Source organism: Macrotis lagotis, chromosome 4 (genome assembly GCF_037893015.1).
Source record: "Macrotis lagotis isolate mMagLag1 chromosome 4, bilby.v1.9.chrom.fasta, whole genome shotgun sequence".
NCBI classification, from domain to species: domain Eukaryota; kingdom Metazoa; phylum Chordata; class Mammalia; order Peramelemorphia; family Peramelidae; genus Macrotis; species Macrotis lagotis.
In genome coordinates, this window is record NC_133661.1 from 74,534,637 (window position 1) to 74,556,906 (window position 22,270).

General features: G+C 41.2%; 1 protein-coding gene across 1 annotated transcript; it reads right to left on the bottom strand.

Moving 5' to 3' along the window:
- Positions 1-4,248: 4,248 nt before the first annotated feature.
- ADIRF (adipogenesis regulatory factor) lies at positions 4,249-11,351 on the bottom strand. Its single transcript, XM_074233161.1, has 3 exons — positions 11,153-11,351; positions 5,571-5,633; positions 4,249-4,487 (listed from the first exon to the last, which is right to left on the bottom strand). The coding sequence occupies exons 1-3, from the start codon at positions 11,211-11,213 to the stop codon at positions 4,381-4,383; spliced, it is 231 nt and encodes a 76-aa protein (XP_074089262.1). The 5' UTR covers positions 11,214-11,351; the 3' UTR covers positions 4,249-4,380.
- Between the last annotated feature and the right edge of the window lie 10,919 nt (positions 11,352-22,270).

Sequence of the window (22,270 nt, forward strand, 5' to 3'; positions counted from 1 at the left end):
TTAGTACTTTCAAGGGCATCATCTTCCCAGGCTACAACCTAGGTGTTTTCCTTGACTCTTCCCTCTCTCTTACCTCACCCCATATCCAATCTGTTGACAAAACCAATCTGTTGCCCTCATAAAATTTTCCCATAAATCCCCTTTTCTCATCTGACATTGCCACTACCCTATGCAGACTCTCATCTCCTCACATGTGGACTAATGTAATAATTTACTAGTTATAACAGTTTACAAGTGATAGTAATAGTCCCCAAGTATCTCTTCTCCAATTCCATCTTCCACTCAGCTGCCAAATTGTTTTTTCTAAAGAGCAGGTCTGACCATGTCACTGCTCCTTCCTTCCTCCAAACCCTCCACTTAATAACTCCATGGACTTCTTATCACTTCCAGGATCATATGTAAAATCCTGTGTTTAGCTTTTAAGATCCCTTCATGATTTGTCCCTCACCCTGACCTTTCCAGTCTTCTTATATCTTAAATCACTTCCTCATACTTCACATCTCCTTACTATCTTTTGCAAGAAACTCCATCTTCTAACTCTATACATTCTCTCCTTTGTCTCTGCCTGCTGGTTTCCTTGACTTCTTCCAGTCCCAGTTAAAATTCCACAACTGTGGGGGGGAAGGGGCCCCCTTCCAAGGGCCATTTGGATATTTATACTATATATTTGATCAAATATTTAATTTATTCACCCCTAAAATAGTTTTTAGATTTATTGAATTTCTGTTTGTGGTTGCCATGGAGGTGCCAGACCATACTGGAGGTTCTCTGCCCCTGTTCTACAGGAAGCCTTTCAAGATCCCCCTTAATTCTAGTACCTACCTATATTCATCCTATATCACTTGTTCATACATCATTGTAATATGTCTTCCCCGACTTCAGGAACTGTCTTTTGCCTTTCTTTGTATTCCCAGGGTTTAGCAGAGTGCTTTGGTCTATATGAGGAGGTTAAGATTTATTGACTGACTGTGGGACTGAGTATCTGTTAAAGGTGATAGAGTCACACTACACTTGACTTTGTTGCAAAGTCAGTCTTCAAGCCTGGAGTTTAGGATTAGTGAAGCTAATGAGACTAGTTAGAAAGTCAACTCAATGGCTGGACTTTAGAAAAGCCTGAAAAGACTTGCCTGAACTGATGCTGGGGGGAAGTGAGCAGAACCATGTTAGCAGCAACATTGTGAGATGATCAACTATGATGGACTCAGCTCCTCTCAGCATTTCAGTGATCAAAGGACAATCCTGAGAAACCTATTATGGAATATGCTGTCCACATCTAGAGAAAAACTGTAGAGTTCGAATGCAGAGCAAAGCATGCTATATTCACTTGCAAGGCAAATGGGGTTAAGTGGCTTGCCCAAGGCCACACAGCTAGGTAATTATTAAGTGTCTGAGACCGGATTTGAACCCAAGTACTCCTGACTCCGAGGCCAGCGCTTTATCCACTACGACACCTAGCCGCCCCCTATATTCACTTTTTAAAACTTCTTTTGTTTTTTCTTTCTTTCTAATATTTTTTCCCCATTAGTTCTAATTCCTTTTTCACATTACTAATATGGAAATATTTTAAGCACAGTATGTGCACAAATAACAACAATATTTGTTGGCTGCCTTGGTGGGGGGGGAGAAAGGGAGGTAGAAAAATGTGGAACTGAAAAGCTTGCTGAGGATAAATGCTGAAAACTATCTTTGCATGAAATTGGAAAAATTTTTTAAAAAGAAAGAGAATCAGTTCACTTGATAGGATGTAAGAGACTGTTGTTTTGTAAGCCCTGAGTTTAGAGTTCAGTGACAAGTTCTACATATATTTGCACATGAACAGTCACACCTAAAGTGCAACAGCCTCCAAGAAAAGCAACATTTGTACCATTGTTGTCAGAAATGGTACGTGTAGATACAATATGTGCGTAAGTAGAAAGAACCAGCCCTTTTTGTTCCAAGAGAACCTGAATTCTGAGATCCATAGTTAATCTTCTTATTACCAAAGTATTAAGATTAAGATTAAAAATTGTGTATATACAAATCCCTAGGTTCAAAAGTACAGGAAAATCTCTCCATCCAGTGGCTGAATGAATGTACTACAGTTAAAGGGAGGCCCCAGGAATGTGATAATGGATTAAAATAACTCTTTTACTAGAAACTCCCAGAAATGTTTTAAAAACAGGATGCTTACTTGATAAATCAGACCTGAGTAAACCTCTTTGGTCTCTTTAGAATCTCTAAGCAGGTCCAGATGGAGCTTAGCTCCAGGATGTAGTTTAACCAGCAACCCAACAGGTAGAGTCCCCTGGTAGAATGCCAGAGGAGAGATGAAGATATGAGGGACTAATTCCAATGAGCCAGTGATTTTGATTCATCCATTAAAAGAACATACCAGAGAATGACAATGTAGGACTAGGGTCCCAAATTCCAAACTGGAGATGCAGGATTTTCTGGGCTGCTATCCTTGGTTCTAATTCTCTGTGTGGTCTTAAAGAGAGGGTCTGCCTCTCTGTGGATCTGTTTAACTTCTAAAATAGTCACTCTCACTCCAGGAAAGTTGGTTCAAGAAAGTGGGAGAATTAAATATTCCAGGAAACTCATATTGATGGGATATGGTACAGTGGGGTCATTAGAGGGTATGAGGGATTTGGAACAGTCCTGGAAGTTCAACCTCCAGGTCAGAACTGCTTTCTCCAGCTAGAGTTTACTAGGACCTAGAGGACTGTCTAATATCCTAAACCTGGTTCTAGTTTCTACTTTCATCTGGTCTTCTAGGGGCTTGTCCGTGTCCTGCCTCACCCTTCCGTGCCAGTCTAGTGAGTCATCCCTGCCACTGCCCCACCCCGGGTTCCCATGGCAATCAGCCTACAAAGAAGTCAGATGTGTTGGCCCAGAATGGAGACAAAGAAAAGAGACAATTCTATCCATGTTTGCTGGAGGAGGGTGTCGAGGAAAGGGAAATACAGGGGAAGCCCTTGACCACAGTTGGAGGGATCAGAAAACATTAACTTGTACCTTAAAGGTCTGCCCTCCCTGACCCCTTGCATTCCCAAGTCTCCCTCCCCATCCCACCTCAAAGTCCCACCTTTGCATCTGAATCCTCTATACTTCTAAGCCCCTTCTGACCTTATTCTATCCTCTCCCCCCCAGCCACAGATTTGATTTAAATTCCTTCTTTCCAATGGGTTTGAATGTCAAGACCTCAGTGGTAATGGCTACTGATGGAATGAAAAGGAGGGAAAGGATTAACTTGGCTTGAACAATTTTTCTACCAACCTAATTTGGTGCTCTGTGTCCACATCAACAGCCCCAAGTCTGGTGTAACTGGTGGTGGGGGGGAACAGGGGTTGATTCCAGAAAATAATCACTTATTCTGTCATTTCGGTTAGTTTCATCAAACTGCTTTTTTCTTTTCTTTTTTATTCTTTGTTATAAGTGATAGAGTTGAGGGGACAGTAAGGAGGAGAGAGAAAAAAGGGGGAAGAGGGGGGAAAAGGGGAGAGAGAGAGAGAAAGAAAGGGAGGGAAGGAAGGAAGGAGGGGGGAGGGGAAATGGTGACTCATGCCTTGGTTACATAACTAAGTGTATTATCAAAACCTTCCACAAGAGGCAAGAGACTCTCTCCAATAGCCCTAGTCTCAAAAGCCTGAACTTATTATCCACTTAAAAATAGAGAAGCGTAGAGGAGATGGGGTGGGGTTGCAGGAGCATCTGAGCCTGCCTAAGTCCCTTTGACCTCAAAGAAGTCTGAGAAACTCTGTTTATAGCATCACAGCATGGCAGAGCTGGGAGGCATCCACCCAACATTTTACAGAAAGGTGAAGGTCATCTACCCCAGGTCACAGTGAATAAGTAGCACAGCCAGGACTCCTACCCAACTCTGTTAACCCAAGCTTCATGCTCTTTCCACTAGGATCCCCTCTTTGCCCCCACCACACAGTGACAAACCCTGTCTATCTTATAACCCACTTCCCACCCCATTCCTCCGAAGGGTTATCTGCCCCTTTCTACCTCTAGACTGACCTGCAAAGAAAGAAAGCAATCAGTCCTGACCATGCAGAGAACACAAATACTAGATGGAGAGAACACACACACACACACACACACACACACACACACACACACAAGCACACACAGAATATATTCTGCTTCTATTGTTTTCTCCAATCAATAACAGACTCTGCGGCACCTACACTCATCCCAAAGGGTCACCACCTTCTGTTCACAACTTCCAAGGTCAGAAATAATCAGACAAGAGTCCAAAGAAGAGACAGAACAATTGGGTTTTCTCTTCCTCCATATGAGAGGAATTCATTTTAATAAGAGGTCATGGTAAAGAGATGTCTATTGGGAATGGAAGAGAGAGGGAGAGGTTGCTCCTTTTCTTCCTTCCATAGACAATCACTTTTGGAATCCATATTTCTTCCCAAAACTTGAAATGGCTTCTGCAGCTTGACCTGTTGACTTATCGATGCCCTCCTGGGTTGACTTGACCAAGTGCTCCACAGCTGAGGATGAGGGAGATGTCACAGATGAATACTTGCCCTCTCTGCTCCAATCAACCATCACCCCTACCTCCACCCCAGAAGGGTGGATGAAGATGACCCTTCCCTATGGATGAAGATGACCAAAGCACAAAAATGAACAAGTTCATCACTTGCCATTGATGCTTAGTCTCTTGCTCTAAGAATAAGGGGCTAGGATAAAGACAGGGATGTAGCAGCCTAGGGGGTGTAGATCCCTAATGGGTTTAAAGGTTCTGTGATGGTACATTTAGTTCTTCTATAGTACATGTCTTGAAAACTCAAATTTGTTATAACATGATTAAGTTATTGAGAATAATTAGAAAATAATGTGATTTGGGGGTTTATGAACATTCATATCTATGACTGCTCCACTTAATAATTCATACCCACTTTAAAAAACTAACTTCTGGTCTTTAAGTGTCATGTTTGTCATATATCTTCCGATGAAGTTGGGATGGTTTGTACCCACACACATTTTTCCCTTCACCTTTAGCAATGGTTTTGCTCCCACCCCTCCCTAGTTATGTCCCACCCTGTAGTCATCAACTCTGTCAACTCAGCCCCAATACATCCCACATCCCAATAGGGACTGAGGACACAGGCTGAGGAACAGCCACTACTCATTTTAATATAGATGCATTGCTACCTTTTTCATAAAGTTCCTTTTCAAAAAATATGTCACTGATAACAATTTTTGAGAGTTATACTCCTAATCCCATTTTTTCCTCAAAAGCTTTCTGGTTTTTATTAGCTGATCTTGCATAATGATGATTTTTTAGGAACATTTATGGCTTGGTAATAGACCAAATGACTGTATAGGGTAGCCGAATCCATAAAATACCAACCAAATGTTCTTAATCAAATCCAACTGGCCAGGAAAATTCCAGGAAAGTTGAGGCCCAGTTCCCATAAGTTCCCATTTAGCTAAAGAGAAAAGGATCCTGCTAATTGCAACCAGTTTCCTATCTGACCCACTCTTCTGTCTTTCCCCCCCTGGCCTATTATCATGTCCCCACCCCTGTTATTACTTCTCATCAACGATTTGACCCCCTCCTGTTGTCTGACCTTTCTGGCCCGCCTCTGCGGCCTGGTCCACAGCCTGCTGAGCAGCTCCTGTTGCTGCATTTGCTGAAATAGGTAAGTGAGGAGAAAGGAAAAAAAAAAGAGGTGGGGGGAGGAGGGAGCGAAAGAGAGAAAGGAAGAAAGAGAAAAACAGAGAGAGAGAGAGAGAGAGAGAGAGAGTTGAAAAAAATAGGGAGGAAAGAAAGGAGGGGGAAAGGGGAGAGAGGCAGATAATGATTAATTTAAATTTCTTCTCTTTGGCTTATACATTCTATTTTCTAAAAGGCTCAGGGACAAATATTGTTGACCAGATGTGAAAAGAACTGTCAGTAGAGACAGAGGAGTTAAGAGATGATGCAGGGTTGACATGGTCACCCTCTCTCTCACCTCCATGAGTGGGAAGCCACCAGCTCACAATCCTTCCAATAAGATGGAGGCCCATTAGATCTTACCATTTCTCCTGCCTCAGTAAGTCCTCTCATTTTTCCTTAGTTATTGACCTACACCTGGCTGATGTACCTCCAAGTCCACTGGGCTTTTCCATCTGCCTTGAAGCTGAACACTCCTATATATGAATGGTCTCCCCAAGAAGAAAATGAGCTCTCTGAGAGCAGATTTTTCTATTTGTATTTTTATTTCCTATTTATATTTCCTGCATTTATCATATATATGGCCTATAAGAGATATTTAATAATTGTTTTTGCTTTGTTTTGAAGAATGTCCCTTCTTCCTGCCTAGTTTGATGATATCCACCCTTCTGGACCAATTCATCCTGAGGACAGCAATTCTACCAGTAGATATTCATTTCTTTAGGTTATGCATTGCCTTCTTCATTCTCTGAGGCAGGTGGTTCAGTGAGGAGAGCTCTGGGTCTGGAATCAGGAACCTGAATCTAAATTCTCCCTCAAATAGTTACTAGTTATGGAACTCTCGGCAAATTTCCCTCAGTTTGCCTCAATGTCCTCAACTGTAAAATGGGCATTATAACAGCACCCACCTCCTAGGGTTATCATGAGGATCAAATGAAATAATTATTTATAAAGTGTTTGGTACATCATAGGTACTTAATCCCTTCATATTAAAAATGTGTCCTCCTGGTAAAATTCATAGGTTCAGTTTTTTTTTCCACCTTAGCTGCTGTTGTTCAGTCATGTCCAACTCTTTGTGACTCAGTGGACCATAGCATGCCAGTACTGTTCATGGGGTTTTCTTGAAAAAGATTCTAGAGCAATTTATAATTTCCTTCTCTGATAGATTAAAGCAAGCAGAGGTTAAGTGATTTTGTCAGGATCACACATCTAGGAAGTGGCTAAAGCTAGAACTGCTCCAGGTCTGGAGCTTTCCACTAAGCCACCTAGCTGCCTCTCAACACCTTTGTAGGAATGAGTTTTTCAGACACTTCTTCCCAGACAGAAGTCAAGGGAGTAGCCTGACCGCCCTAGATGCTTGGGTAATAGATGAAGGGAGGAAGGATAAGGCTAGAGGGCAGGATTGGGTGTGTTGGAGAAAATTTCAGGTTTTCTGGCCCAATGACCAGAAATGTTAGGATTTGGCTGAGTCTCTTGCCTAGGCCAGGCAGAGAGAATCTGCACTTTAGAAATAAACAGGTTTGTCTCCAAATCCCTTTCAGAACAATACATAAACAAGTTTGACCCAGCCACTCCTGTATCTCCATTCCATTATCTCTACCCTAAATTAGAGGCTCTAATGGCCTCTACAAACACTCTTTCAACTTAGAAAACAGACTGACCTCAAGGTGTCACACTGAGTTGACTAGATGGTCACCCAAGGGATCTGGCAAAGAAGAAAATCCTATCCCTGAGGAAGTATTTTTCTCTCCAGCTCCTTTGTCTTTAGTAAAGCAGAGGATGAGGAGGGGCAAAGTAGACCCATTTTAGAGACTCAGAGGTTGTAGTGTTGGGGAAAAGCTTAAGTACAATATTATCTTTAAGTGGAAAATCTGAGCTTTCATCAGCCTGGGGAATCTGGAAGATCCTTCCTATAGAAGACTTAAGTTCATTAGGATCTTCTCTAATCACTAATATAACTGTGTATTCTTTGTATTTACTGATTTGCTTACCTGCATTAGCTCCCCAATTAGAATGTAACTTCCTAAAGACAAGATTTTTTTTCTTGCCTTAATATTATCAGATCCTTCTCAATACCTGGCTTTGTGGAGGTCACTTAGTTTCTTGAATTGAAATGTAAAAGAATCAATCAACAAACATTTCTTAAGAGCTTACTATTTATCTGGCAGTATGCTAAGATCTGAAGATACAAAAAAAAAAAAAGAATAGTTTCAGTCCTTAAGGAATTTTTAATTCTAAGTCTAATGGGTGAGACAAAGTGTATGGGGATTAGTATATATAAGATACCAAAGTTTTTTGTTGTTTTTTTTTTAAGTGGATAGAGCACTGACCTTGGAGTTAGGACAGGAGTTCAAATCCAGCCTCAAACATATGACTCTTCCTAATTGTGTGACCTAGGGCAAGTCACTTATTCTTGATTGCCTAGCATTCAGGGCTATCTCCAATCGTTCTGATTCATACCTGGCCACTTGACCAGATGGTTCTGGAGAAAAAAAGTGAGGCTGGTGACTTAACACAGCACCCCTTCACTCAAATCCAGTTCATATGCTTGCCATACCATCACCTCCCTGAAGCTGTAGTCTTCTTCAAGAATGAAGGACAAAGGGGAGGCTAGGTGGCACAGTAGATAGAGCACTGACCTTGGAGTCAGGAGGATCTGAGTTCAAATATGACCTCAGACACTTAATAATTACCTAGCTGTGTGGCCTTAGGCAAGCCACTTAACCCTATTTGCCTTGTAAAAAAAAAACACCCTAAAAAAAAGAACTAAGGACAAAAAAAAATCCATCAAAAACATCACATAAGATACATACAAGATCCAAACAGCCTAAATGGTGGGAGTTGGAAGATGTGATGGGGCAAAAGGGAAACCTCCAAACACTGACCCTTGGGCATCTGAGGGGGCATGGCTGGTCCTCTATTGGCCTTAGAGCTGACAGTACTTTAACAGAAAGTACTATCTTGTCCTTTAAACCAAGATTAAAACTATGACTGCACTGAAAATTGAGGAATCTGATGCCTCCCATGTTGGGACCTTCCTAATTTTCTTCCTGGATCTCCTTCCTTATCCTGTCAGTAAATTCCCTTTTTCGGTTAGTATAATACAAAGAATCAAGAATGAAATGGGAACTAGAAGATGGAGCTTCTAGGTCTAGCTCTTCTATTAATTAAGTGGAATTCTCTTTACTTTTGAGGGTCTCTGTTTCCTTGTCTAAAATGAAAAGGTTGGCCAAGGGGATCACTCAAGTCTTTTTGAAGATGTGGCATTCTCTGCAGTAGGCCCAATATAAAGGAAATCTGCACACAGGGAAAGGCGTATAATCACTGTGTGTTCATTTGGTTTTATCCCTAGACCTAGAGACCAAAACCAGTTCAGTTTATTGAAAGGGATGCTCAAACTCTATTTCCTTTTTCTAGATGGATGGCAGCATTAGAGAACTCTACCCATTTTACCAATGGAGAAACTAATCCATGAAGAGCAGTGGATAGAGAATTGACCCTAGAGTCAGGAAGACCTAAATTCAAATCCATCCTCAAACATTCACTAGTTGTGTGGGCAAGTCACTTAATTTCCTATCTGCCCCAATTTTCTCAACTATAAAATGTAGGTGATAATAGCACCCACCCTATAGGGTTGTTATGATTACCAAAAGAGGTAATATTTGTAAAAGTGCTTATTACAGATAGTGGCAAATAGTAGTTGTTTAATAAAAGCATCCTTTCCTAAAAGACTTAAATTATGACCCTTCCCTAAATATTTTTCTATCTTCAGGGATTCCAGTATGGCTTTATCCCTGGTGGCCTACAATCATCCCAAGAGGGCAGCTCTTACCAAGAAACTAATGTTTACTTCATTTTTAAAAATGGATGAAACTGTGCCAAACAGCATTTTGGGGAGGAGGACTGGTATCTTGATATCAAGCCAGCAGTGGCAGGCAGCCTGTCCCCAGGAGACCCTGCTTTTCGGAGGAAGGGCAACTTTCCTCATTCTCCTTGGGGGAGGGGGGGTTGGGAATTGGAAAGTCCTGGGGAGTTTCTGGAAAGGAACCAATTAGAAACAAAACACCAAGAATTTAACTTTGAAAAAATCTCCCAAGGTTGGCAGATTCTACCCAAACGGGTAGATGGAGCTGGCATCTATATATCATTTTATAATTACAAAGGCATTAGCATCTCAGTTACTTGTTGGTGGAGGGGAGGAATGTCACCCCTGACCAAGGCTGGGGATGGGCAAGTAAACTCTAGTTAGATTAATCCACAGGGACTGAGACTTTAGTGATTGTGTGATACTGAGTGAATCAAAAAGCTCAAAAACAAGCTCCTCCAAATCTAGACATGTCTTGTATGCACAATGGCAGCCATCATTCAGAGGAAACCATTCAAGTGCTGCCAAAGTAAGGAGATTCCTTCCTTCTTTGCCTTTGGATCTCCCCCCCACCCCATATCATTGCAAAGGGAGGTTCTATTTCAGTATGACTGGTGATTCCCTCTTCCCCACCATACATACATCATTGATTTCTGATTTGTCTTCCCCTCACTTCCCTGGAATCCTTAATGGGGACAATTAGGGAATACAGGCAGGAGGACCAGAATTCAAATTTGACTTCAGACACTTGTTAGCTGGTGACCCTGGACAAGTCACTTAATACTGTTTGCTACCGAAAATTCATCTGTAAAAAATGAACTGAAAAAGGAAATGGCAAATCACTCTAGTATCCTTGCCAAGAAAACCCCCAAAAGGTTCATGAAATGTCCAACATGACTAAAAAAAAATGACTAAACAACAACAAAGCTTTCTGTCTTTTCCCTTGTATTGTTCTACAACCTCTGCTCTTTGCCTTCTCCCAGCTTCACCCCATGCCCTTCTTGGTGCTTGTTTCTATTCTGTTTTTGGCTCTGCTGCTAGCATCAGAGCATGGTCAGAAAGTTGCCATCTTATCCTAATCATGTCAGGGCTCACAGAATCTTATGGATGCTTCTTTCCCAAGATTTTTTTCCAGAAGTATATCCATTTAAGGAGAAAATTCTAACATTAAGTAAGACAACCTCAGGGATTTCCATGTTCCCAGCATCTCAAGGGGTGATAGCTTCCAGACCCATAGACATCTCTGGGGATTGAACTAGAATCATCACCTGACATGGTCAAGTGCCCCCCCCCCTCAGATTTCAGGAGAGGGCAAGTAAGGTCTCAGGTCTTATTTGACTCATTTCAAGGAACCTGGTCTCTCTGGCATGGTCACTTGAAGAGAGCAGCTTCTTTAGGAGAGGGGACAAGGAGGAACAGCTCTCTGTCTTCCAAGAATATAGGACGAGCAGAGAAGAATTAAGCAGACTTTGGATTCCAAACTTTCAGGCTGCCTTTGCCCCTCACTAGTCCTGGAAGCAGCATTTGGATATATCCAATGAGTTTAGATTCCTTGAACCTAGCCTTGAGTAGAAAAGAGGAACTGTGTTCTCTCCCCCTCCCTGGTGTTCCCCCTGGACATCATTTCTCACCTGCACCCTGGGCAGTTTCCTCTGCCTGTTTCTTCAGGTCCTGAAAGCTCTTGCTGGCCATCTTGAAGGGGGCTAGCTGATTGGGCTGCAGTGGGCAAGACTGGGTGGGGTCAGAGCCTGGAGCCTTGGGAAGGATGTGCCTGTTGAGATGCTTCTCAGCTTCTTATCCATACAGCTACAGCAGAGGTTGAAGCTTTATGCAGCCAAAGGGCCAGCCCACGCCCACAGGGAGTGGGAAAGGGTGGAGCAGGTGGCACAGCTTGCCAAGGTTCCCAGCTCCAGCCTGGAGGGAGGGATTATCTATGGGTATTTTTCCAGACTAGCAGTTCTTTTCAATGTTAATCTGTGTTGGCCTGGCCCTAAAGAAGTGTGTGTGTGTGTGTGTGTGTGTGTGTGTGTGTGTGTGTGTGTGTGTGTGTTGGGGGGAGGTATCCCTGCTGATCCAGTGCCTACTGATGATCCAGGACTGGTTAGAGAAGAACTGGGCTTGGGTAAGGGGGAATATAATCAGGAGTCAAGGTTAATGCTAAACTGAAGTCAGATCCAGGGCTCATTTCTCCATGTGCTGGGGATAGATAGGAGGGGGACAATAATATGGTATCAGATTACTTGACCAGGTCTTAAAAGAATTAGATCTTGCAACCATGACTTTTTTTAAAAAACCCTTTATTCTTTTCCATTTCAAATGTGGCAATCATGATTGAAAGGTTTTACACTATTGATGGCAAGTCAAAATAAAATTAGGGACAAAATTCTGAGGACAAACTAGAAGAAATCAAATATATAGAAAAAAAGTTCTGATTGTTCAAATGATCAGGAGTATAAAATCAGAAGTTGAATTCCTTATTTCTCAGAGTTCAAAGAACTTCTGCCCATAGCAGTTCTGTGTCTGCCATTGACTTGTAATATGACCTTAAATAAGTCACTACCCCCCCCCATTTACCTCAATATCACCATTTATAAAATTAAAAATTTGACTTGTTCTTCTGGGTCTGATTTTCTGTTCCAAGTCAGTTTGAAGTCAATCTGTTATCTCATTGCTTTTCTCTGTTCCCAGCATCCACCCCAAATTTCTACCTCCTTATCTGTTGTCTAGATAATAGCCTGCTGAAGACTGTAAAAACCTGAGGTTCTCCCCAGAGAGGAATAAAGGAGAGAGTTGGCAAGCAAAGATAAATGGAATTTCTGGGGTCAGGTTAGAGCACACTGGTGCCTGACCGGATGAGAATTACATGGGGTTTTGGGAAACCAATGGTTTGTATAGGGATCTGGCGCAGTCTGTTCTGCTAACTTAATAGCTGCGTAACTTTATGAAAGATCCTTAACTTCTCTGATCCTCAATTTCCTCCCCTATTTAATAAAAAGATGATGTTTTACTTGATGATTGTTAAGGTCACTTTCAGTTCCACAATCCTATGAAGTCATAAAAATCTTCAAGTCCTGTGTCCAGCATAGGTCTAATTCAAAATCAATCTCTAATGTTTTGGCAGAGGAGTTTACATAGAGAAAGTTCTGACAACCGTCTGTCTTTGAACAGAGTGTTCCAGGTCTGGGATTTCAACCCCTTAATTATTTTAATCACAAGGTTAATGGAGAGGATGATTTCCAACCTGAAGTTGAAGCCCAATCTCTCACATTATTCTCAACATTTGAGTGGGTCACACAAATGGCAACTCACCTAAAAACAGTGATTGAGCGCTGGGAGGGACCTGAAAGAATTAAAGTCCCTCATTTTACAAGTGAGGAGAAGTTATGGGACATGATTAAGGTCATACTAGGATTAAATAGCAGACCTGGGAGGTGGCTAGATCCTCTCACCCCAAATTCACTTCTCTCTTGCTCATATAACAACTTAAAGTTAATAAGCACTGGGAGGGGAAAGTAAGAGGTGCCAGTCTGTATTCTGGAGAGCCTGTGATCTGATTTGGAAGATAGAACCAACAAAAGCAGAATAACATGAAAGAATCTTGAATATATCTCAGTTGCCACATCAGATCTGAGGAATAGAACCTGCTGGGTAGAAACCGGCTCTTTGTACTTAGGATACCTGACTGATGCTTAGCCCTCAAAAAAAAAAAAATAGACAAATCAGGAGTCTAATGGGGGAGAGAATATGGAGAGAGAAGGGAGGGAGAGAGGTTTTGTTTTAACTCTGGTTTTGAGACTTGCTTAACCAGCCCGCATAACTCTGCCCTCATGCCAGCCGGATTAGCCAGGAGCCCTGGCAACTCTACTCTCCATGATCTGCAACGTCCACAGTAATGGGTTAAAGGCAATGGTGACTGTTTCCCTGCCAGAGCAGGAAGTAGCATCAGGGAACTGATGACCTTTAAACATCTTGGTCTGAGAGAGGGGCATTTTAAACATATGAGTAATCACAGGGGGAAGAACAAAAGCTCCAAGGATAGCAACTGAAAATATTGATGTAGGCTTGTTTCCCAGGCTGGGGATTCACATTAGATTGCATGTGTTTGTTGCTATATGGGTAGGAGGGAGGTGGCGGGGGGGAGAGCAATGAAGGGAGGGGAGGAAGGAAGGTATGTTCTGCAGAACTCCATGAACATGTATCAGTGTTTGTGTGCTGGTATGTGTGTGTGTGTGTGTGTGTGTGTGTGTGTGTGTGTACAGGTTTCTGGTGTTGTATATGCTTGCAGGTGTGTATGTGACCTTGGGCAAGTCATTTATTTTCTCCAAATCTCAGGTTCCTCTTCTGTAAATAGCACTTATCTCCCAAGGTTGTCCTAAAGATCAATTGAAATAATGGATACAAAATTCTTTGCAGACTGTGCTAGCTCACTTCACAGTTTCCAAAGTCTTCTCTTCATAACTACCCAGTCTTGTAGAGAGTAAAATATTTTTATCTGAAATGTGCTCTAGTTTGTCAATGGGGCTATGATCTTACTGATGGAAGCATTGACTTCAAAGATACACTCATCCAAACCTGGAATGTCTTTCTACACATCATGTAGGGTCTACTCACATACTTTGTGTCCCTTTATGTGTAAGTATACATTGTGGGGATCCTTAGATTCTCTTGAATTCATACTGATCCCCAAGGATCACACTACCTACTGCTCATCTTTTGTTTCTATTTTATTACAGTTATCCCTTCCACATCACCACTTTCTCCAATTGCAGTTTCAATATATCACGCATCACCATAAGAAATGAAATGAGAAATTTGGGGGAGTTTTCCAGAAGCTGTCAAAACCAGAAAACAACACAGAAAAGTATAGAAACTCAGGAATGCATAAAATAGATGAATAATATTATATGTACCAATATATAGTATTGTATACACTGACCCAAATTTTACAATGAGGTACTATAAAACCCCATAAAAGAAAAAGAAAAATTTCAGACTTCTTCTCTGGTACAAAGGGAAGGTCAAAAAATTTTATGCAGATTTTCCAGATAGCAGACTCCACTCCACTAATCCCCCAATCTCCCCTGTGATGTGGAAAGGATAACTGAATAGTCAGCATTTCCATAGCACTCTAAAGTTTGCAAAGTGCTTTGACAAATAGAATCTCATTTGATTCTCATAACAATCCTGGGTGCTAGTTACCTCCATTTTACAGAGAAGTCACATAATAAATGACTGAGACCAGATTTTAATTTGTCTCTTCCTGATTCTAGTCCCATTTTTCTATCCATTGTGCCACTTAGTTTCCCAAGGAGTCCATCTGTTTTTTTGGACACATAATTTCTTTTTTCATTTTTAGTTTTGTTCTTGCCTTTTGTTTTGATACCACTGTTATTTCTCCTTATTTCTCCCTACCACTTTCAGGGAACCCTCCCTGCAACAAAGCAAAGTTATTGTAATTTAGTTATTTTTGTGATGTCTGACTCTGTTACCCTATTTAGGGTTTTCTTGGCAAAGATACTGGAATTATTTCAGCTCATTTTACTGGTGAGGAAACTGAGGCAAACAGTCTAAGTGACTTGCTCAGGATCACATAGCTAGTTGGTTCTTGTCCTTTGTTATTGAAGAACAAAATGTTGTCACTATATTGGAGACAAATTACAGTGTATCTGACTGTGGCTGATCAGACCAATATGAGCTTGGAATGCTCTACCACAGGTCAGGGACAAATAGTCCATGTGAACACCTGGGCTGGGAACTCTAAACGTATGTCACATTTCCTTTGAGCTGCTTCAATTTTGCCTTCCCCATAATACACAGCACCCTCTCTGATGAGGGCACGCCATGCTGGGAGGTCCTGTGCCAATGTCTCCCATGCTGCATAATCAATACTAAAGTTCTTCAATGAGACCTTCAGGGTGTCTCAGTATTGCTTCTTCTGACTCCTTGTGAGGACTTGCCCTGGGTGAGTTCTCCATAAAATAGGTTTTTCAGTAATCATATGTCTGGCATTCTAACCATGTGTCCAACACATAGTAGTTGCACTCTCTGTAGTGATGTTGGAATGCTAGGCAGTTTATATTGAGAAAGGACCTCAGTGTCTGGTAACTTCTCTTGCAGGTGATCTTCAGAATCTTTCTAAGACAAATTAAATGGAAGCGATTCAGTTTCCTTACATGGTGCTGGTAGACTGTCCAGGTTTCACAGGTGTACAGCAAGAGGCTGTATAATGACTGTAAATCTTCAGTTTGGTAGTCAGTCTAAACCTCTTCTCTCCCACACTTTCTTTTGGAGCCTCCCAAATACTGAGTTATCTCTGGCAATGAGTGTGTCAGCCTCGTTGTCAATGTGTGCCTCCCTGGAAAGGACACAGCCAAGGTAAGTGAATTTGTCCACAGTACTCAAATCTTCTCCATTTGTTGTAATCAATAGTTCTACATATGGATGCTGTGGTGCTAGCTGATGGAGAATCTGTATTTTCTTGGTGTTAATTATTAGGCCAAAATGAGCACAAGAAACAGTAAATCTATCAATACTTTGTTGCATCTCAGCTTTAGAGGCCACACTGAGCACGCAATCATCTGCAAACAGAAGATACTGTACCAATACTCACTCCACTTTGGTCTTGGCTTGTAATCTTTTCAAGATAAAGAAGTGTGGTAGCTGACCTTGCTACTGTATCCCACTGTGATGCTCCCATAACCATTTCTTCTCAGTTTCTCTCACTAGTTCATCATCCATATTATATGACCCCCAAGTATGAGTATACTTTCCAAGACTCTGTCTTGGATCATCTTCACTTCTCCTTCTAAACTCTAGAATTTGGTGATCTCCCCAGTTAAATTATCATCTCTGTGCAAATGGATCACAGATCTATGTCTAGCTCCAGTCTTTCTCTTGAGTCCTGGTGATGATATTTGTCCTTCATTCTCCAAGAAGACCATTGTTATCAGGAAAATGATAGCATGAAAAGGAACTGAATCGAATTTGAATTAGGGGATGCTGTGTCAAGTCACCAGCCTCACTTCCTCCTCAGGAACCATCTGGGTTCAGGAGTCAGATGGGAATCAGGACAACTGGAGATGACCCTGGATATGAGGCAATCAGGGTTAAGTGACTTGCCCAAGGTCACACAGCTAATAAGTATCAAGTTCATGAGATCAGAGTTGAACTCAAGTCCTCCTGACTCCAGGGCTGGTGCTCTATCCACTGTACCACTTGAATCTAGTCTAACATCAATAACTCCCAATTGGGTGTCTCAAACTTAATGTATCTAAAACAAAAATCATTACTTTTAGATCACCCTTTCCCAGACTTCCCTCTTTCTAATAGGGACAACACCATTCTTTCAGTCCCTTTGTTTATAACCTCAGCATTAACCTCTACTCTTCATCCTCCTTAATCCATATACCCAATGAGTTGCCAAATCTTGCCATTTCAATTTCTTTTTTTATTGTTATATATTTATTTCTATTTATTTATTTATTCTTATTTTGTACAAATAATGTTTTTTATACATTACTAAAATATTCTTGTTTAAGAGTAAACATAATACCCCCTCCCCCAAGACAATGTAGACCTGCATAAGCGATAAAGTAAAGGGGAGAGAAAAAAATTGAAATTAAAAATAATAAAATAATAATAATAATAATAATAATAATAATAATAATAATAGGTATGGCCAGGAGGCGTAGTGGATGGAGCACTGGCCCTGGAGCCAGGAGCACCCAAGCCCAAATACTGCCCCAGACATCCAACAATCACCCAGCTGTGTGATCCCATGCAAGCCACCCCAACCCCATTGTCCTACAAAAACCAAAAAAAAAAAGACCCAAAATAAAATAAAATAAAATAATAATAATAATAATAGTGGGGTGGCTGGGTGGCAGACAGATCACTGGCCCTTGAAGCAGGAGCACTCAGGCCCAAATCTGGCCTCAGACACCCAACAATCACCCAGCTGTGCAGCCCCAAGCAGGCTACTCAGTCCCATTTGCCCTGCAACAATCCCCAGAAAATAATAATAATAAAATAATGTGCTTCAGTCTGTGTTCCAATACCACCAGCTCTGTCACGGGTGGATCACATTCTTTATGATAAGTCCATCACAAAAGTTATTTCCATATTTTTCCACTGTTGCCATTGCTGATCACAACTCCCTCCATTCATACTTCTCTACTACCATGAACTATATTTGCTCTCTCCTTTTACTCTGTCTCTGCTGTAGGGTAGTTGAGTGGCACAGCAGACAGATCCCTGGTCCTGGGGCCAAGAGGCCCCAAGCCCACATACCACCCCTTACCTAGCATCCACCCAGCCCTATGGTCCTGGACAGGCCATCCAATCCCAGCCCCTTGCAACAAGTAAAAAAGAAAATGTATTATATCTGACCACTCTCCCCCCATGGTCCATCCTCTCCTCCATCACTCACATTCCCCCACCCCTTGCTCCATCCCCCTTCTCTCCTTCTTACTACAGATGGCTACACCCTATTGAGTATATATGCTGCTTCCTCTCCTAGCCATCTCTGATGAGAGCAAAAATTCCTTCATTCCCCCTTGCCTTCTCCCCTTCCATATCATTGCAATAGCTCATTGTAATAAAGAAAAATCTTATTATATGAAATATCTTAGCCTATTCCTCCTTTCCTTTTTCCTTCTCCCATTACATTTCCCTTTTATCTATTGACTCCATTTTTACACCACAATATATCTTCAGATTCAGTTTTCTCCTGTGCTGCATCTATAAAAGCTCCTTCTACCTGCTCTATTAAATGAGAAGGTTCATATGAGTATCATCAGTATCATTTTTCTATTATTATACTTTCCTCTTCTCCTCCACTCTCTATGCTTCACCTGAGTCCTGTATTTGAAGATCAAACCTGTTCAGCTCTGGCCATTCCAACAGGAACATTTGAAATTCCCCTGGTTCACTGAAAGTCCATCTTTTTCCCTGGAAGAGGACTTCAGTTTTGCTGGGTAGTTAATTCTCAGTTGCATTCTAAGCTCTTTTGCCTTCTGGAATATTATATTCCAAGCCCTATGAGCTTTTAATGTAGTTGCTGCTAAGTCCTGTGTGATCCTGACTGCAGCTCCATATTTGAATTGTGTCCTTCTGGCTACTTATAATATTTTCACTTTGACTTGGGAGTTCTGGAACTTGGCTATAATATTCCTGGGGGTTGGTTTTTTTTAATCTCTTTCTTGGGCAGATCAGTGGATTCTCTCCATTTCTATTTTTGCCCTCTGCTTCTAGGATATCAGGACAATTTTCCTGTAATAATTCTTTGAAAATGATGTCAAGGCTCTTTTCCTGGTCATGACTTTCAGGTATTCCAATAATTTTTAAATTATCTTTCCTAAATCTGTTTTCCATATCAGTTGTTTTTTCAATAAGATGTTTCACATTTTCTTCTAATTTTTCATTCTTTTGGTTTTGAAGTATTGAGTCCTGATTTCTCGTAAATTCATCAATCTCCCTGAGATCTATTCTTTGTCTGAAGGATTTGTTTTCCTCAGAAAGCTTTCTTATCTCCTTTTCCATCTTGCCAATTCTGCTTTTTAAAGCATTCTTCTCCTCAATAACTTTTTGAACTGTTTTATCCATTTGACCTAAGCTGGTTTTTAGCATGCTATTTTCTTCAGCATTTTTTTGGATCTCCTTGACTAAACCACTGAATTCATTTTCATGATTTTCCTGCATCTCTCTCATTTCTTTTCCCAATTTTTCCTCTAGCACCCTCACTTGATTTTCAAAGTCTTTTTCAAGCTCTGTCATAGCCTTAGCCCAATTTCCATTTTTCTTGGAGTCTTTAGATGCAGGAGCTTGTACTTCCTTATCTTCAGATTGAATGTTTTGAACCTTCTTGGGATCACAGGCAAAGTATTTCTCAGTGGTGTTCCTCTTTTTTCTCTTCTTACTCATTTCCCCAGCCTGTGCCTGGTTTTGGGGTGCTTCCTGAGCTTCTGACTATTAGTGGGATACCCCCACAAGGATCTCAGTGTGTGAGGCTCTGTCTTCCCTCCTGATCTGTGAATGACCACAAGCACACCCCTCTGCCACGGAGCTGTTCTTTGGGGGGGGGGCTAGACTGCGATCAGGATCTGAATGTGGTCAGAGCCCCAGAGTCCTGTTCCAGGGACAGAGGACAGAGATCAGCAGTCTCTCTTCACTCCCCTCCCTAGGCTCAGCCCGCTCATGCCCTGGGGTTCCTGCTTACTGGCTCTGCCTGCTTCTGGTTCCTGGATCTAGGCTGCCCTAGACACACTGCTTGCTGTGTGCCCTAAGGGCTGGCTTCATATACTCGTTCTGGCAGAGGTCCCCCCACTGTTCCCCCAAGTTGTGCCTGATACTCCCTGGGGTGTAGATCAGGAAACTGTCCCCGCTGCTGTGAGCTGTGGCTCCCAGTGCTCTGGGGCTGCCACCAGGAGGCTAAAGCTCCTTCGCTCTGGTGAGTCACCCCTCCAAACCCGTGGAGAACCCGTGGAGCCGAGCCTTTCTGCTCTTTTCCAGGTTACCTTGGGTTGGAGAATTGCTCCACTGGATCTGTCAGTGGGTTCTGTCTCTTGAAAATGTAGTTAGAGTCCTTAGCTTATAAGTTTTGCGCCAGAGCAACTAATAGAGGGTCCTCTCCTGTTGCCATCTTGGCTCTGCCCCCACCATTTCAATTTCTGTAACATTTCTTGTATCCCTCCTTTTCTGAACACCCACACAATCACTGCCTAAAATCAGAACTTCATTACCTCTCTCCTGGACTTTTACTATGGCCTCCTAATAGATTTCCTTGCTTCAAATTTCTTTTTCAATACACTCACTAAAACAATTTTTTCTTAAATTCATTTATTTGATAAACATTTATTAAGCATTGGTACAAGTTCACTTCCTCAATGAATAAACTCCAGAAATCCTGTGTTGCTTGTACAATAAAACTCCTTTGTTTGGCTTTTAAGGTCCTTCCTTGTCTGACTCCAACTCATGTTTCCAGCCATTATTCCCATTCCTATATTCTTATGTCCAAGCAAACTTGCTTTATGTTTCTCTTCGCCTCTGAAGCTCCCATGGCTTTCTTCCATGACTGTAATGTTCTACTTTATTGCCTCCTTATAGAATCCCTTACTTCCTTCTTATTTTTCCTGCTTTCCTTCAAGATACAGCTTATCTTTCTCACTTAATTGTCCTGTATTTTGTATTTTATATTTTATATTTATTTATATATGCACAGGTTATCTGCCTTAATAGAATATTAACTCTTTAAGATGAGAGACTGTTCCATTTTTAACTTCAAATCCCAAGTATCTTTTTTTTTCTTTTTTTTTTTTTTGCAAGGCAAATGGGGTTAAGTGGCTTGCCTAAGGCCACACAGCTAGGTCATTATCAAGTGTCTGAGACCAGATTTGAACCCAGGTACTCCTGACTCCAAGGCCGGTGCTTTATCCACTATGCCACCTAGCTGCCCCTAAATCCCAAGTATCTAGATAGGACAAAATGATGCCCTATAGGTTCTCTTACAGCAATGTGTCTCCCATGTGTATGTCAAAATTTTGAAAGGCTTTCCTGAAATATATTATCAGAGATAAACTTATTCATTGGCCCTCTTATAGTTAATTTGAAATTAAGTTTAAAACATCAGGACACGTGTATACTATAGATGTTTGCCATTGATATGGAAGAGATCCAGGAGAAATCTAAATTAAAAAAAAAAGATTCACTTTAGATAGTGAGATTCTCCTGGGTCTCCTACTTATAGATAATATTCTGATGATTATATTAAGCCCCCAGAGTATTTCAGAATCTCTTAAATGAGATTCATGATTATACTAAAGAGTTTCACCTAACTATCCACACTGGGAAAAATATACATAATAATAATAATAATAATAATAATAGTAGGTATGGCCAGGAGGTGTAGTGGATGGAGCACTGGCCCTGGAGCCAGGAGCACCCAAGCCCAAATACTGCCCCAGACATCCAACAATCACCCATACGTATGTATATATATAATGTATATATATATATATATATATATGTTGCTCCTATTTATATCTTTATCCATATCTATATTTATATTATTTTTGTATCTATATTTATATTTATAGCTGTATAGGGACATTCTACAGACATTGAAAAATAGGTAATATATTGGGGAGTTCAGGGGTGAATGGGAAAAATAGGGTATGTAACTTTCTAGAAACTTTTTTAATGAACTTCAGATTCTTCCTGAAATAAAGATCCATCTTTTTTTTATGACAATATTTTCCTGATGTCGTGGATGGCTTTGAGTCATGGAATAATACTGAAGAACTGATGTTGAAGATTTTGTTTACCAGATGTGGAAAAGAAGGCTGGCCTAAGGATATGGGAATTAGGATTCAGCCCAAGTTTCCTGAATCTTTCCTTCCTCACAATTAGACTTGATTTATTCTCTAAAAATCTAAGTCAGGATTTGCTGCCTTGTACTGAGCTGGGGCAATGACTCAACACACTGTCCTGAAGGATTTAACAATAGCATCAACTAAACCTATAAAATCAGGGGCTGAAAAATACCTTAGTGGTCATTGGGTCTAATACTGCCATTTCACAGATAAGGAGACTAAAGCTAAGGTGACTTGCTCAAGGTTATACATCAAGGAAAATGGAATCTCTTGACAACACAAGAGTTTAGGTAGCAGAGCCAGCACCAGATTTGTCAACGGAGCCAGCGTCAACCTAAGGCCATTTGAGCTATTGTTCTAAACCCTGGAGTCAGACCCTGA